At 39.9% G+C, this 12,419-nt stretch overlaps 2 protein-coding genes across 2 annotated transcripts in view; both read left to right on the plus strand.

Annotated features, from left to right (window-relative positions):
• Positions 1 to 1,963: 1,963 nt before the first annotated feature.
• Positions 1,964 to 4,476, plus strand: LOC110060791 (uncharacterized). The gene is made up of 2 exons (XM_020767588.2): positions 1,964 to 2,910; positions 3,272 to 4,476. Exons 1-2 carry the CDS (start codon positions 2,413 to 2,415, stop codon positions 4,211 to 4,213), a joined length of 1,440 nt encoding a protein of 479 aa, XP_020623247.2. The 5' UTR covers positions 1,964 to 2,412; the 3' UTR covers positions 4,214 to 4,476.
• Positions 4,477 to 4,517: 41 nt separating this feature from the next.
• LOC110060790 (M-protein, striated muscle-like) overlaps positions 4,518 to 12,419 on the plus strand; it is a 35,218-nt gene continuing 27,316 nt past the window's right edge. The window contains exons 1-2 of the mRNA XM_020767587.2: positions 4,518 to 5,133; positions 10,165 to 10,290. Of these exons, the coding sequence (XP_020623246.2) occupies positions 10,170 to 10,290 (121 nt within the window). The 5' untranslated portion in view covers positions 4,518 to 5,133; positions 10,165 to 10,169. The remainder of the gene's footprint in view (positions 5,134 to 10,164; positions 10,291 to 12,419) is intronic.

Below are 12,419 nucleotides of genomic sequence, written 5' to 3' on the forward strand. Positions count from 1 at the left end.
TTAGTTAACTATGGTTCCAGTTTTAGTTTTTGACTTGATCTCGATTCATTCTTTGGGGTAACGCATACGGGACAAACTACCCCTGTTTCCATTTGTTCTTCTAAGTCGTCTTTCTGCGTAGTTAACCCGACTAATAACACCGTTAGATAAGTGCTCATTCTTTTTGCTACACGACAGGTTAGACAACCAACCAGAACGGCTTATTGGATTTTTTAAGAATCTCACTTGATAATATTTTCTGCAGCACGCGAGTTTCAAACACCAAATCAAGTAGCAATTTCTTTTTTCTTTCTATTCTTATCAACCACGTCTGCTCGGGAACCATACTGTCCAAGGAAAATAAGTTAGAATTTCCGTACAGACCTCGCTGCACTCGATCCTATATTTTTTTAGCCTGCGTCGCCGATGCAACCTATAGCAAGAAAATTTCCGTCTGTGACACAGGCTAATCTTTCAGCCGATAATTTTTCCTCCACGCTGAATTTTTCGCGGGCTACAGGCCTGCTTCCTGATGCTAGCCAATGAGCTAGTCTTTGCCAGCTGTCCACGGTAAAAGTGTTAGAGACCTTAGACGACGTAAATTTTGGTTCCACCGTGTTTCTTTCTCGCTACCGGAATTTTCTACGCTGAAGTGTCAGTGATTCTTTTGGAAATTAGTAACGACATGTTAATGGGGGTCATTGTTCTTGTGAGACAACATGGCGACATATATTTCAAAAACAACTTTCCGGTATTATTAATATGTGCAATTATAACAATTAACAAACATCATTGATAATGGAACTCTGACGCTAGTCACGCATACCTAGAGCATAGTTATGAAACAAAGAGTAAGACAAGAAATTAAAGGTAATGTCAACCGTGTTACCAACTTCATTCTTTCGAAAGCAAACTCATTAGTTTTTCTATGATGCCAGCGGCCACCACACCCGTCAGGATCAGAAGTTAACAAAAACATATATGTTTTATAACGGAACCTAGTTATCCTCGTGAGGAACTCGACTTCCCATAATTACTGCGTAAAACAATGCCAAAGCTTATATAATGACTTTACTGAGTAAGGTCAAAGCGAACTTTTTACACCTTGATAATCACTAAAAGGTTATTTGAGCTTTAGAGATGCGGGCAGATGGAGTAATCTGGAGAAAGCAAAAGAGGAAAGCGAAAGACAGGCAGCAGTGGTGATCTCTGATAATGGCCTTATGTGCCCAACGACACGAAGACGGATTGAACTGAAGTGAACTCTCGGAGCTCATTTTAAATTCTCTGCCTCATACACAGCCTTCCTTTTGTTTGGTTCTATCATATATTAACAATATTGTTTAATCAAGCGCTAATTAATGATTTTAGCGTTCTCGTATCAATCTTTGGTCCTTGATCTCTTGATATTTCGGTTCGTTTGCGCGCTTGTGTAGAACATCTTAGAGTATGCCTTATTGACATGGCGTTTGATGCATATATATATGGGTTATTGACCAAGTACGAGGTCAAGATGGCTGGATATTGGCCAAGTTCTTTGTTTGCGTGTTTACGGACCGAGATGGAGTCGAGATCCATAAACACGCAAAAAAAGAACGAGGCCAATATCCAGCCATCTTGGCCGAACAAGTTTGGTCAATAAAGGATTTATTATATGGCTTTCGGGGAAATTTTTCTTGCGGGACACGGCGGGTAGTCCCGAGCGGGTAAGATAGCTCCATCTTGCCCGCTCGGGTTGCCAATCACAGCGCAGGATTTGATTCATCTTGCCCGCTCACGGAGCTAGCCATATAATAAAGACTGTTTTTGAATTAAAAATACGTTTCTTCACTAGCTACGGGTCATTAGCTAACTGCTCGTGGGCTATTACTTACCGGGGGAGAACGCTCTTACACGGGCTATATGGGTATGCGGAGTGTGCGACCCCAGAGGGTATGGTTTTTAGCCATTTTGGCCAGAAATTGGCTTTTTTGGTCTACTACTTTTTCATCATTATCGATAAGACCATCAACAAAAGCCCTTCACAATGTATTCAACATCGGTCTGAACTAGAAAACTAATTACAGGGTAGGACTGAAATAGTGTATTGATTTAATGGTCAGGTCTTAAAAGGTGAGTCGAATTTATAATTTTTGATCAGGTCATAAATGGTGAAGGGAAAGTCGCAGATCTTGGGCTTAAATAGGGCAAGGATTTTGTGAAGAGAGTTGTACACGCCCATCCAACTTTTCTGGAAGCACCCCCTCCTGAACTCCTAACCGCTTGTATCGTTGCCTTGGTGAAGATATGCAACAATAGCTAGCTGCCAGCCTTTATATTGCAAAACAATAATTGTGTAACAGCCTCGAGCTACGTAACATGTATATGAGGCAAAACTCAAAGATTGTTACTTTATGCTAACTCCTAAAATCAGATGAAAGGTACGATTTTATCATGAACTGTAGACGGTTTATCAAACGGTACCCTCTTCTGCTTTTACTATTGGTCAAATTTCAGACGACAACATCTGTATCGCCTTTGAACACGGTTAACGCAACAAAAAGCCCGGACGAGCCAAAGATCGAGAAGAGCTGTCTTAACTACGACTACCAAATTCATGATGCCCTGACATCTACAAAGCCACCTCTTGATAATTACTTCAACATCTCGAATGCTATCTACCCCTCTGAGGACTCATCATCTAAACTTATAAACATCTGGGTACATTTTATTAACTCCACTGTCAATCTCACTGAAGTAGAACAGCTGAAATTTATTTGGAGTCGATCATGCTTGTATGTGAGTGATCGCTACTTGAGCCTCCAAGCCATGAGCCTATATTCGTTGGCGACCATATGGCCTCACCGAAGGCAGGAAGACCTCCACATAACAATCATTGAATTTTGCAATCCACACGAGAAGACGAGAAAGCTACTCCAATTTTTGTCGACGGTAAGGATCCAGTATTCAGTTGCACACTTTACCAGAGAATGTTATCGTTGGTTAATGCTGCGTGGTTTACAATGTGAAAGATTTACCTTTGCCTACTCATTTCAAAACGAATGAGATGATCTTTTATCTAAAACTCAAGGAAGATAGAGCATGTTCTATTCCTTTCGAATTAGTTCAAATTGAAGTGTTTAAAGCAATTTGCGCCATAGAAAACACGTCGTATGACACGGCTTGACCATGCAAATTGTACATTGAACAAAGAAACTTTGTTCAATATACAAAACTTTTGGTCACCGCAGTTTGCACCCACACATCCTATTTTTATTTGTTTAACATTTTAAATGTCCCTTTCTCTTAACAGCTTGAGGATATTGCCATCGACCCATCCAACTTTAATCCTTCACTAAACAATGTTGAATGTGTTGTAGAGGCAAGCTCTAAACACAACTTCAGGAACGTCATCAAGGCATTTCCTCAAATATGCTGGCTTATCTTGTGTTCCTCTTTAATAGGAAGTTACTGCATCAGTAATTTATTTATAACAGAATGTAAGGAACGCTACAAGGATAAACAATTGAAAATTAAGGTTAAATCAGTTCTACTTTTCGTATTTGTTTTGTTTTGGTTGGGCACAGTTGTAGCTGTTTTTGCTGCAGCTTACAGCATCCAAGGCCGGCAAGTAATTTATCCTTTGATTTACCTCTTTTTCATTTTTTTGCTTTGTTTACGTCGCTTTCGTTACTCTCTGAGTCCTCTGAGAGGTCGTAACGACGGTGCAATTTCTGGGGAAACTGGGAAGAACAGGAACAAAGAGCCTGAACAGGAAGAGCCAGCATCTTGTTTTCTTTGCACTGCATTTCCAGGTTGTTTTATCGCATTACATCACACCTTGTGGGTAATGATTGGCATAATCACAGAGCCGTTCTGGGCTTTGCCAATCGTAACAACTATAGTGATGCTGGCATTTTTATTTTACGTGTTGTCTTTTCTTTTTTTCGGAATCGAGGGGTGGGAGAAGAAGAACGCAATTAACTTTGCACTGGTAGTTGCTGCAGGAATGTCAGTCTTGTTAGTGCAGTTTTCATTCTTTTTAATCGGTCAGCAGTTTTTTGACGAAAGCTTGATCTCAAGCGCTATTCAGAGTGCTTTGGTTGTGATCATAAGCATTTGGTTGAAGTCTGTCGTCGGGGATAAAAACAATCAGGATTCGGCTAGCAATAATGAATCTAGCAATAGCGTTTATGTGTTGGCTCCACAATCTGTTGCGGCTGACGAAAACGCAGAGCCTCAGTCCTTTCATTGATCATTGCTTAACAACAGGAAATTACAGTTCCTGACTATGAAAAGCAACCGATACAGTATTTTGTTGGTATAGAAGTCAAAATGAATAAGTTTCAAAATTGTTGGATATTCTCGGACTGTAACAGCATTGAGATCGCTCAGTTAATTTTCTTGTGTAAAGTTCCAAAGTTCTAGATAACAGGATGCATTGAATTTGACTCATTGTTGTCGAAAACAAATAGTACGAAAATTAATTCCTGCTGTAATAAAATCTTGTTTATCTTATCGTCTACTGCTTTTATCTTGCTAACAATAGAGATTGCTTTTAAAAACACTTCCTAAGGTGTGGTAATTAGAGATAGAGACCAAAGAACATGGGCGTTCCAAAAGACTATGGCCTTGTGGCACCTGCATTGCAGGCCAGAGCTGTAGTCTCGATACTTACTTGTAGTCACATGCCAAGAAAATGTTGGGTTTCGCGGTCTTCCGATCTAGATGCCTTGTATGGTAATCCATGACTTACACACTTGACGTAGCAAGCGACACGCTGTCAAAATTTTTGTGTAATGTTACACCTGAAGAAATACACTTCAAGGAATGTGCCATTACACAAACAAGATCACATGTAAGCCACGAATAAGATTACACGACCACATCGTTAGATGGAAATAAAATAAATTGGGATAGAAAGTAGACTGCTGTCATTTTATTCAATCCACTGTTCTTAGCTGGATTGATAATACACTTGATATTGTGCATTTAGCAGCTAACGAGTCAGATGCATCATGCCTGAGGGCGTGTTTGCTTTCCTGAATAACTCAAGAACTAAATGACTGTTTAAAACAACCTGTTCCTGTTCAGTCGTATCGGCCCAGGAGCTGAGAAACAACTTCATCTATTTGCTTCAGCGTCCAAAAATTCAATCTTTTCGTGGTAGTACAGGTAGGTTTTTGTCATGTATTCCGTTTTGGAAGACCGCAGTGTTCCAGTTATAAGAGTGGGTATTGTTGTTTGTCCTCTTATGTACTTTTAGTAGGCGGCATCTAGCAAAATTAAAGAACAAACGAAGCAGTGATATCGTACAGGATCACACCAAGTGGTGTAAAATCACCTACTAGATAGAAGATTATATAAGTCTTTGACAATAGTTAGCCTCACAATATTAGTAAGTCCATGGGCTGTAGTTTTCGATATAAAAGCCGATTAGCTTCTTAGGCCAGTGCGATACGACTAAAGTTGCCACGCCAGTCAATTCTGAGTATTCGGAAAATGTTATTTTAAATTAACTGGAGTTGAAGATATTGCAAGATAAATCGAATGACGGTAATAGCTTGAAAACATTGTGGCCAGAGAATCGCTCGTCCTTGATGGTGTTGCGCGAGGACTAGGCAAAACATGTCCGCCTTGTTGGTGAACAGCTTCTGTACATGAAACATGGCGGCCGAAGTAAATACCTTGGCCCCCAGCACCCCCAGGGGTACTCCCTTATATGGTCTATATAGGTATGTGCGGCCCCAAAAGCTAGGATTTTTCAGCCGTTTTGCTCATAAATAGGGTATCGACTTTGGCCATTTTGGTTATAAATTGGGAATGGTTTTAGCACTCTGATGTTGAGTTGGCTATGTTTCTTAGAAGAAGCTACTTTCTGATCATTATCAATAAGACCGTCAACAAAAGCCTTTCATAACTTATGTTTAGGGTAACTGTGTCAGCCGCAACGGCCATAAATAAGCTATCGAATTTTTGGTCAGGTCGAAATGAAAATAGGGTAGCAAAAAAACGCAGATTTTGCTCATATTAAAATAGGTAAGGGTTTTGGGAAGTGGGCTGCACACCCCCAACCAACGTTTCTGGAAGTACCCCCCCCCCCCCCCCAGAAAACCATTTTTTTGGAACATGAAGATTCAACATCCCTGTCCATTTGTAAATCGTATTTTGAAACGATTTTCCTCTAATTACTCCTGAATTTACGTTTAAATTAAGAAATCTGAACACTTCTAGCTATATTTCAACATAGCGACACCCATAGCAACCATTGTTTACAGTCTAAAAGTACTCACAAAATGGATTCAATTCAGTACATTTTAATGATACTTTACACAAACGCTTTAAAGATGTGTAGTTATGAGAATTTTGCATCATGGTCCTGAACATTATTTCTTCTACCATCTTATACGCTCCTTATACTTGGATAACATTTCTATGACTGGTGTGTATTCGGGTGTTCAATGAAACATTTATGTAAAACCTTTAAATATACCCCTCCCCCTGCCCCTAACCTCCCCCCCCCCCCCTAGTTCACAGGGCTAATCTGGGCTCTCGGAGACCGAAGTAAAACTTTAAAGCCTTATTTCTCAAAATGACCAAATAGACGGATCATCAATATCTCGCACACGATATCACCACTGGGTTTTAACCGAATGTTGTCAAATTTTCAACATTGATGAAGGACACAATTATCTAGGTCTTAAACCTCCAAAATTTGCAATTTATGAAATTTTTTCCTGTTATTTAGTTAATATAGTTAATATTAGTTAATATTAATATACTTTTTCAATATTTCACGAGAAAAACCCCATCAAAACACTGTTTTCTGAGGTTTGTCTCCTGGACAACTTGCTTATGGACAGGATGAACTTAATTCCATACTTCTCGAACCATTCATTATTACGTTATCGTGTTTATAATGAACACCACTTTTTAACACTAAGGAGCTAGTTATTCATTAACTATCGTGGCACGTGAGCTGGAAAAGCTCATTTTTGAAGTCAGAGTGCAAAGTCCTTTAACGTGATACCAAAACTGTTCCACAGAGTTGTCTTGCAAAAAAAAAAAAATTTTAGGTATAAGACCACCTTAAGTTCTTAGGTACAGGTTTGCCGATAGCAAATAAACATTCAGCTTTTCCACTCACCGAAGTTGGAGCCGCGAAAGTAAAGTGCTTGCTATCCTGAAGAAATTCGTCTCTAAAGAAGCGACTGCGGAGACCGCCATTTTGAACTGTACTTGGCAGCTGGCCGTGTTTATGTGACGTAATTTCGTCCGACTAGAAATTGGCGGGAAAGAGAAAAACCTGCAACTGACTTTGCATCCTTCACAAGGTCAGTAAAATGTATTTTTTCCAAGCCATTATCCACTTCCCTATCTTCACTGCTTTCATTTTCGGAGTTTAGAGCATGTTTGGCCCAAAATAATACGGCGTCAGAGCAGCCATAACCCAAAGTGGTAGTTTAAAAGGCTTGTCGGAAGCCATTTGGACAAAATGTCTTGGACGGAATGACACCAAGAAAACGCGGCCTGGCTGCTGAGTATTGTTCAAAATGGCGGTAACGATGTCGAATTTTGGGCTTCTTTGGAGACGAATTTCGTAAGGAAAACCTGCACTTTTGAGGCTGAAACATCGGTGAGTGACTAGTCTTAGTGCGAGGTTTTTACTAGCGTTGACAGAAAAAAAAAAAAAAAAAAACGTTTTCCGGAGTAACCTTCCCTCAATTCAAATTCTGCAGAAAAACAACAACAACAACAACAACAACAAAACATAACAAAAAACAGGCTGGACTGTATCAGGATGCATTCAAGGTGTGTTTAGAGTTAGAGTCGGTATACGCGGCGTGCTCCGACTCGTATTCGGAAGGATTCGGGCCTGTTCGGCTTTTTACGCAGTGTTGCAATCACAAACAGGAAGTTATAAACTATTTTAATATGGACTCGGGACCAAGAAATGAAAAAAAAAAAAATTTACACCCTTTTAATTATTAAAAAAATAACGAACCGCCTCTACTCAGCCAAATTTCTCTAATCAAATGTTGCTATTTTAAATACCCTTTTTGTGCCAGTCGCAGGCTAACTTTGTCATGGTCGTACTTTTTTGCCATTCTTCTGGCGTAAACGGTATTCCAAAATTTCAGCGACGCTGTTAAGAAACCATCGTCTCCTATCAGACGAGAGAGCTTAAAGCATCGGACGTTTTTGATGTCACGGACGTCAGAATACCGGGGGAGACTCAAAACAGTAATATTTTCCGTGAGAAGCCTGGGCTCTAACGCGCACTTCAGCGCTAGGCATCACGCGATTACCCGAGGGGTCGCGAGAAAGTGCGCGAGATTTCAAGTTTGCAAAACTCACAACAAACATGGCGGCGCGAGGCCTATTTCGTGAAACTTTGTTTCCACCCAGTTTAGTGAGCCATTTGCGATATCGCTTATTTATATCTTCGAAAACATTCATCTTTTAGGCAATTACAAATGAAAAAAAAAACATTCTTTTTAAACCGCTGTGCTGGAACGTAAACGAAAATTGTGATGTTGATGTTCCGATCGATCGCGCCGGCAATCAATCTAAAAAACAGCAGGAAAAAAACTACTCGTCAAGTTTTCTTCATTCATTTTACTAGGCCAGTCTCACCTACGGGTTTTTGTGGTACTCTTCTTCTACCACTTATGCTGGTAACGACAACAACAAAAAATAAAACACTATTCGTGGGTATTCGCGTTTATTCGCGTGGAATTGCGGGCTTTACTGAGCAGCGGACTGCCTTCACGCGTGCACAAAGTGCGATCTTGCGACCGATCTTGCAAAGTCGAGATCAGTAAGGTCATTCCCCAGTGTTGCATTGCGCATCCTTACTGCGCATAATTTATGGTGTCATTAGCGCGCGTTCGTGCACGCGCACATTGAAAGCATGGCGGATTTGCCTTGATATTGAGTTCTGCCAGTTGAAAAATGGCTATAGCTCACTAACGAGTCCGGGTACCCCAAATTTTTTTCCAGTCATTTTAATCATTAGCTTTGCGTGAGAAAAGACTGATCTGATTTCTGTTGTTGAAAATTGAATAAATAAGGAAAATAGGAGCTGCACTGTAGTCCTTACTATTTTGCAGTTTGATAGCCGTGGCAAGCAATTTGGTTCCACTATTTTAACAAGGATTCAGCTGTCTGTCAAAATCAAACTTAAAAAGTTTATTTCGGTCCGACACAAGTATTGACTGTAGTTTGAGGCGTGTTTTCATGAGTCTGGGTTCACAAAGATTTTACAATAACTTGTAATGCGTTCTTGTAATAAGCATTAAATAATGCTAAAATGGGATATTTTCAATGCGTCACTGCTCCTTAACGAGCATGGGCACCCCCCTTTTTATTTTATAATTAAAGTTCTCATATGATAAATATTCAGTAGACAAAGTTTGAACACAAATCTATTGACAGTTTTATTTCAGGGGAATTACCTTAAGTTTAGTTTATTTTCTTGCTGTATAATATTCTGTGTATTAAGTAAAATAACATGGTTGTTGTTATTATTATCCTTGTCGTCAACGTAGAGTCATACTGAAAATAACTCCTTCTTTTAATACATACGAATGGACCGCTACATCTTGGTTTCCACACACACTGTGCGTACATTACGCCTGCTTATATAAATAGCGAAAACAATTCTTATATTACGTGCCTAGTTCCTAATACATTGCACGCGTGCGGAATTCGTCACGACACTACAACAATGCCAAGCTAAAGTAACCTCTGGTGAGTGGGAGCGTTAGCCACTGCCACGTGACCATAAATCAGTTAACTCCAGCTATATAAAAATTGTTACAGTCAAACCAAGTGAAGCCTACCGCCAAGATTACGTTAATGGATTGATTATTTGAATATTCAATCCGCTTGTCGTTTCAAGAATGCAGTAATGAATTGACTTTTGGAATATTGAACCTGTTAGCCTTATTCTTGGAACGACTAGTAGAATCAGTACTCAATTAATCATTTCATTATTGCATTCTTGAAACGACTAGCGGGTTCAATATTCAAATAGTCAATTCATTAATATAATCTTGAAGGACACGCCTTACTTAGTTTGACTGTAAATATTCTACCGACAGTTAATACAAAAATATATGAGAAAGTAACCCGAAATAGAGAATCTCTAGTGCTTGGTCCTTTTGTGATGTCGGTGTGTCATCATACTGTTTCCTTTTTTAGGCAAAATGGAATGGTTCATTCGAAAAGTAAAAGTTTTTGTTGCTAAACCCCCCAAAGCAGCCTCCAGGGCGCCAGCGCGCCAGCAGCAACCCAAAGACCAGCCGTTTCCGATTCAAGTGGAGCAGGGTAAGAATTTTTAGTTAAACCATTAACCCGAGGCAACACCATACCAGCGAGCGAGCAGGGGTCCGTCCGTCCATACAGACTATGGGGGAGGGGGAAGGGAGTATCAAGGTACTCCGAACGGGGGAGCTCAAGAACTCGATCTTTTTGGCTGAAAGATCACGTTACGTTATACTGCGCTTTTGGTCAGCCCGCGTTTTACTAGCAGGAAATAGCATGAAAATCGCATTAACAATTTTGGAAGAGAAAGGTTTTTTTGTTTTAGCGAGACGATTGTTCCCGAGGACAGATAAATAAAGAATTACTTGCTTCCTTATTGCAGAAGTTTAACATTTAAGAAAGAAAACTAGTTTCTGTTGTTATGTCAACAAACGATAGCGAAGTTGATATTCCGTTTTCAAGCTAAGACAGAGTTTGACTGAAGCAGAACGGAAGAGATCAAGGAAATAGCCAAGAAGATCCCGAAAGCGAGCGACCCAGGGCTAGACAAAGGAGAAAAAAACAATACTTAACAATACCATGAAGTAGAGCGAGTGGCGCAAAATTTTCTACCACCGCAATCTCAGTGTTAACACTCCCTACAATCTGATTACCTGGAACAGACCTCAAAGAATATTTATTATGTTACACAGTCTTTTTGTTTTACCATCAAAATTATACCAAAATATCAATGGTTTATCATTTCGTTTGTAAGATGTTTATAAGATTGTTTAGGATTATTTAAGTAACATTTATTGTTATTCTTGGAGTTTAGATGTACTCTTTATTATATGACATTTGTTTCTTTATACAAGGAATGACGGTGGGTTTTACATGTATTAAGAAACAGGAAGAAAAACTAAGAATATTCTTCAGGTCCCCTACGCTAGCCACACTCTTACTGTTCAATGGCAAAATGGTACAGAGCAGCCCTGCTATTCCGATTAGAAGCTATTTTTTCGAGATTCGATGCAGTAGCGATCTGCTGTGGAGTTTCATGATCGTAGGTATTCGTGCCTTATTAGGAATTACATTACCCCTGTTCTTGTTGTCAGGGTACATTATTTTTTGCGCACCGGCGCAAAAGTGCTGAGGTGGCGTAGTAGGAATTCCATCTCCCCTGCTCTTTAGATCAGTGTAAATTATCAATAGAGCTTGGCGCATTGGTGCAGTGGTGCAATGGCGCAATGGTGCAGTGGAGCAGTCGCACACCGTCCCAGCTATCACGTGATAGAGTGACGCAGTGTTACGGTGGGATTGTGCTGCAGTGGCAGAATGGCGTGGTGCCTCAGTAGATCAATTGCACAGTGGCACAGCAGTACACTGGCGCAGCTAAGCTCCAACAAAGTTACTGAGTGATGCAGTGACGTAGGGACGCTGTGGGATTGTGGCGCAGTCGCACAATGTCTTAGTGTGCCAGTGGAGCAATTAAGTAGTGCTCCAATGCTACAGTGCTGCGATGATGTAGTTGCGCTGTGGCGTTGTGTCCCAGTTGTCTATAAGGTGATTCCCTAGAAATAACACTTGACGTTAGGTTGTTTTCAATTTTTTTGTGGTTGTTCCTAATAATGCAGTTACTCGAAATGTGGGATAAAAAACATATGGTATGGTGCTCGTTTAGGAGTCATGGCTCGTCAGTCGAGCTTGGCTTGAGGGAAATCTCTTACGTTGTATACGTACACACGCTCATTTGCGCGTGCTAATGACGCAAAAATCGTGCACAGTAGGGATGTGCAATGCAATACTGAGGAATCATCTTAAGGGCCCATTAACTGATCTTTACGAGCCGTTGCTAAGGAAAATTTATTCTTATATAACCTCATCATTTTCAGTTAGTTCAGAGTTATTTCGTGTGTTTTAACTTTTGCATGATCAGTAACACCAGTGATGACGTCATCAGGTCACACCCTTGGTCATGTGACTAATATTGGCTCCCAGGCAAATTACTTTATCGGGATTTTTTCATTGATTTAATTTTTAATTTTTTAATCATTGCGCTATGCATAGATTTTGTTTCATTTCTAAAAGTTCAGATTTTGAGAGAGTTTCAAAACATTGAAAAACTCATAATTTTCTGAAAAAAGCATGACTTCGAAAAGGAACGCATAGCTATGTTTTCAACGTTAGGTTTAGTCGAAATTCGTTGGAAAAAA

This window comes from Orbicella faveolata, unplaced genomic scaffold (genome assembly GCF_042242905.1).
Source record: "Orbicella faveolata isolate gen_17 unplaced genomic scaffold, um_ofav_v1 contig_46, whole genome shotgun sequence".
NCBI classification, from domain to species: Eukaryota; Metazoa; Cnidaria; class Anthozoa; order Scleractinia; family Merulinidae; genus Orbicella; species Orbicella faveolata.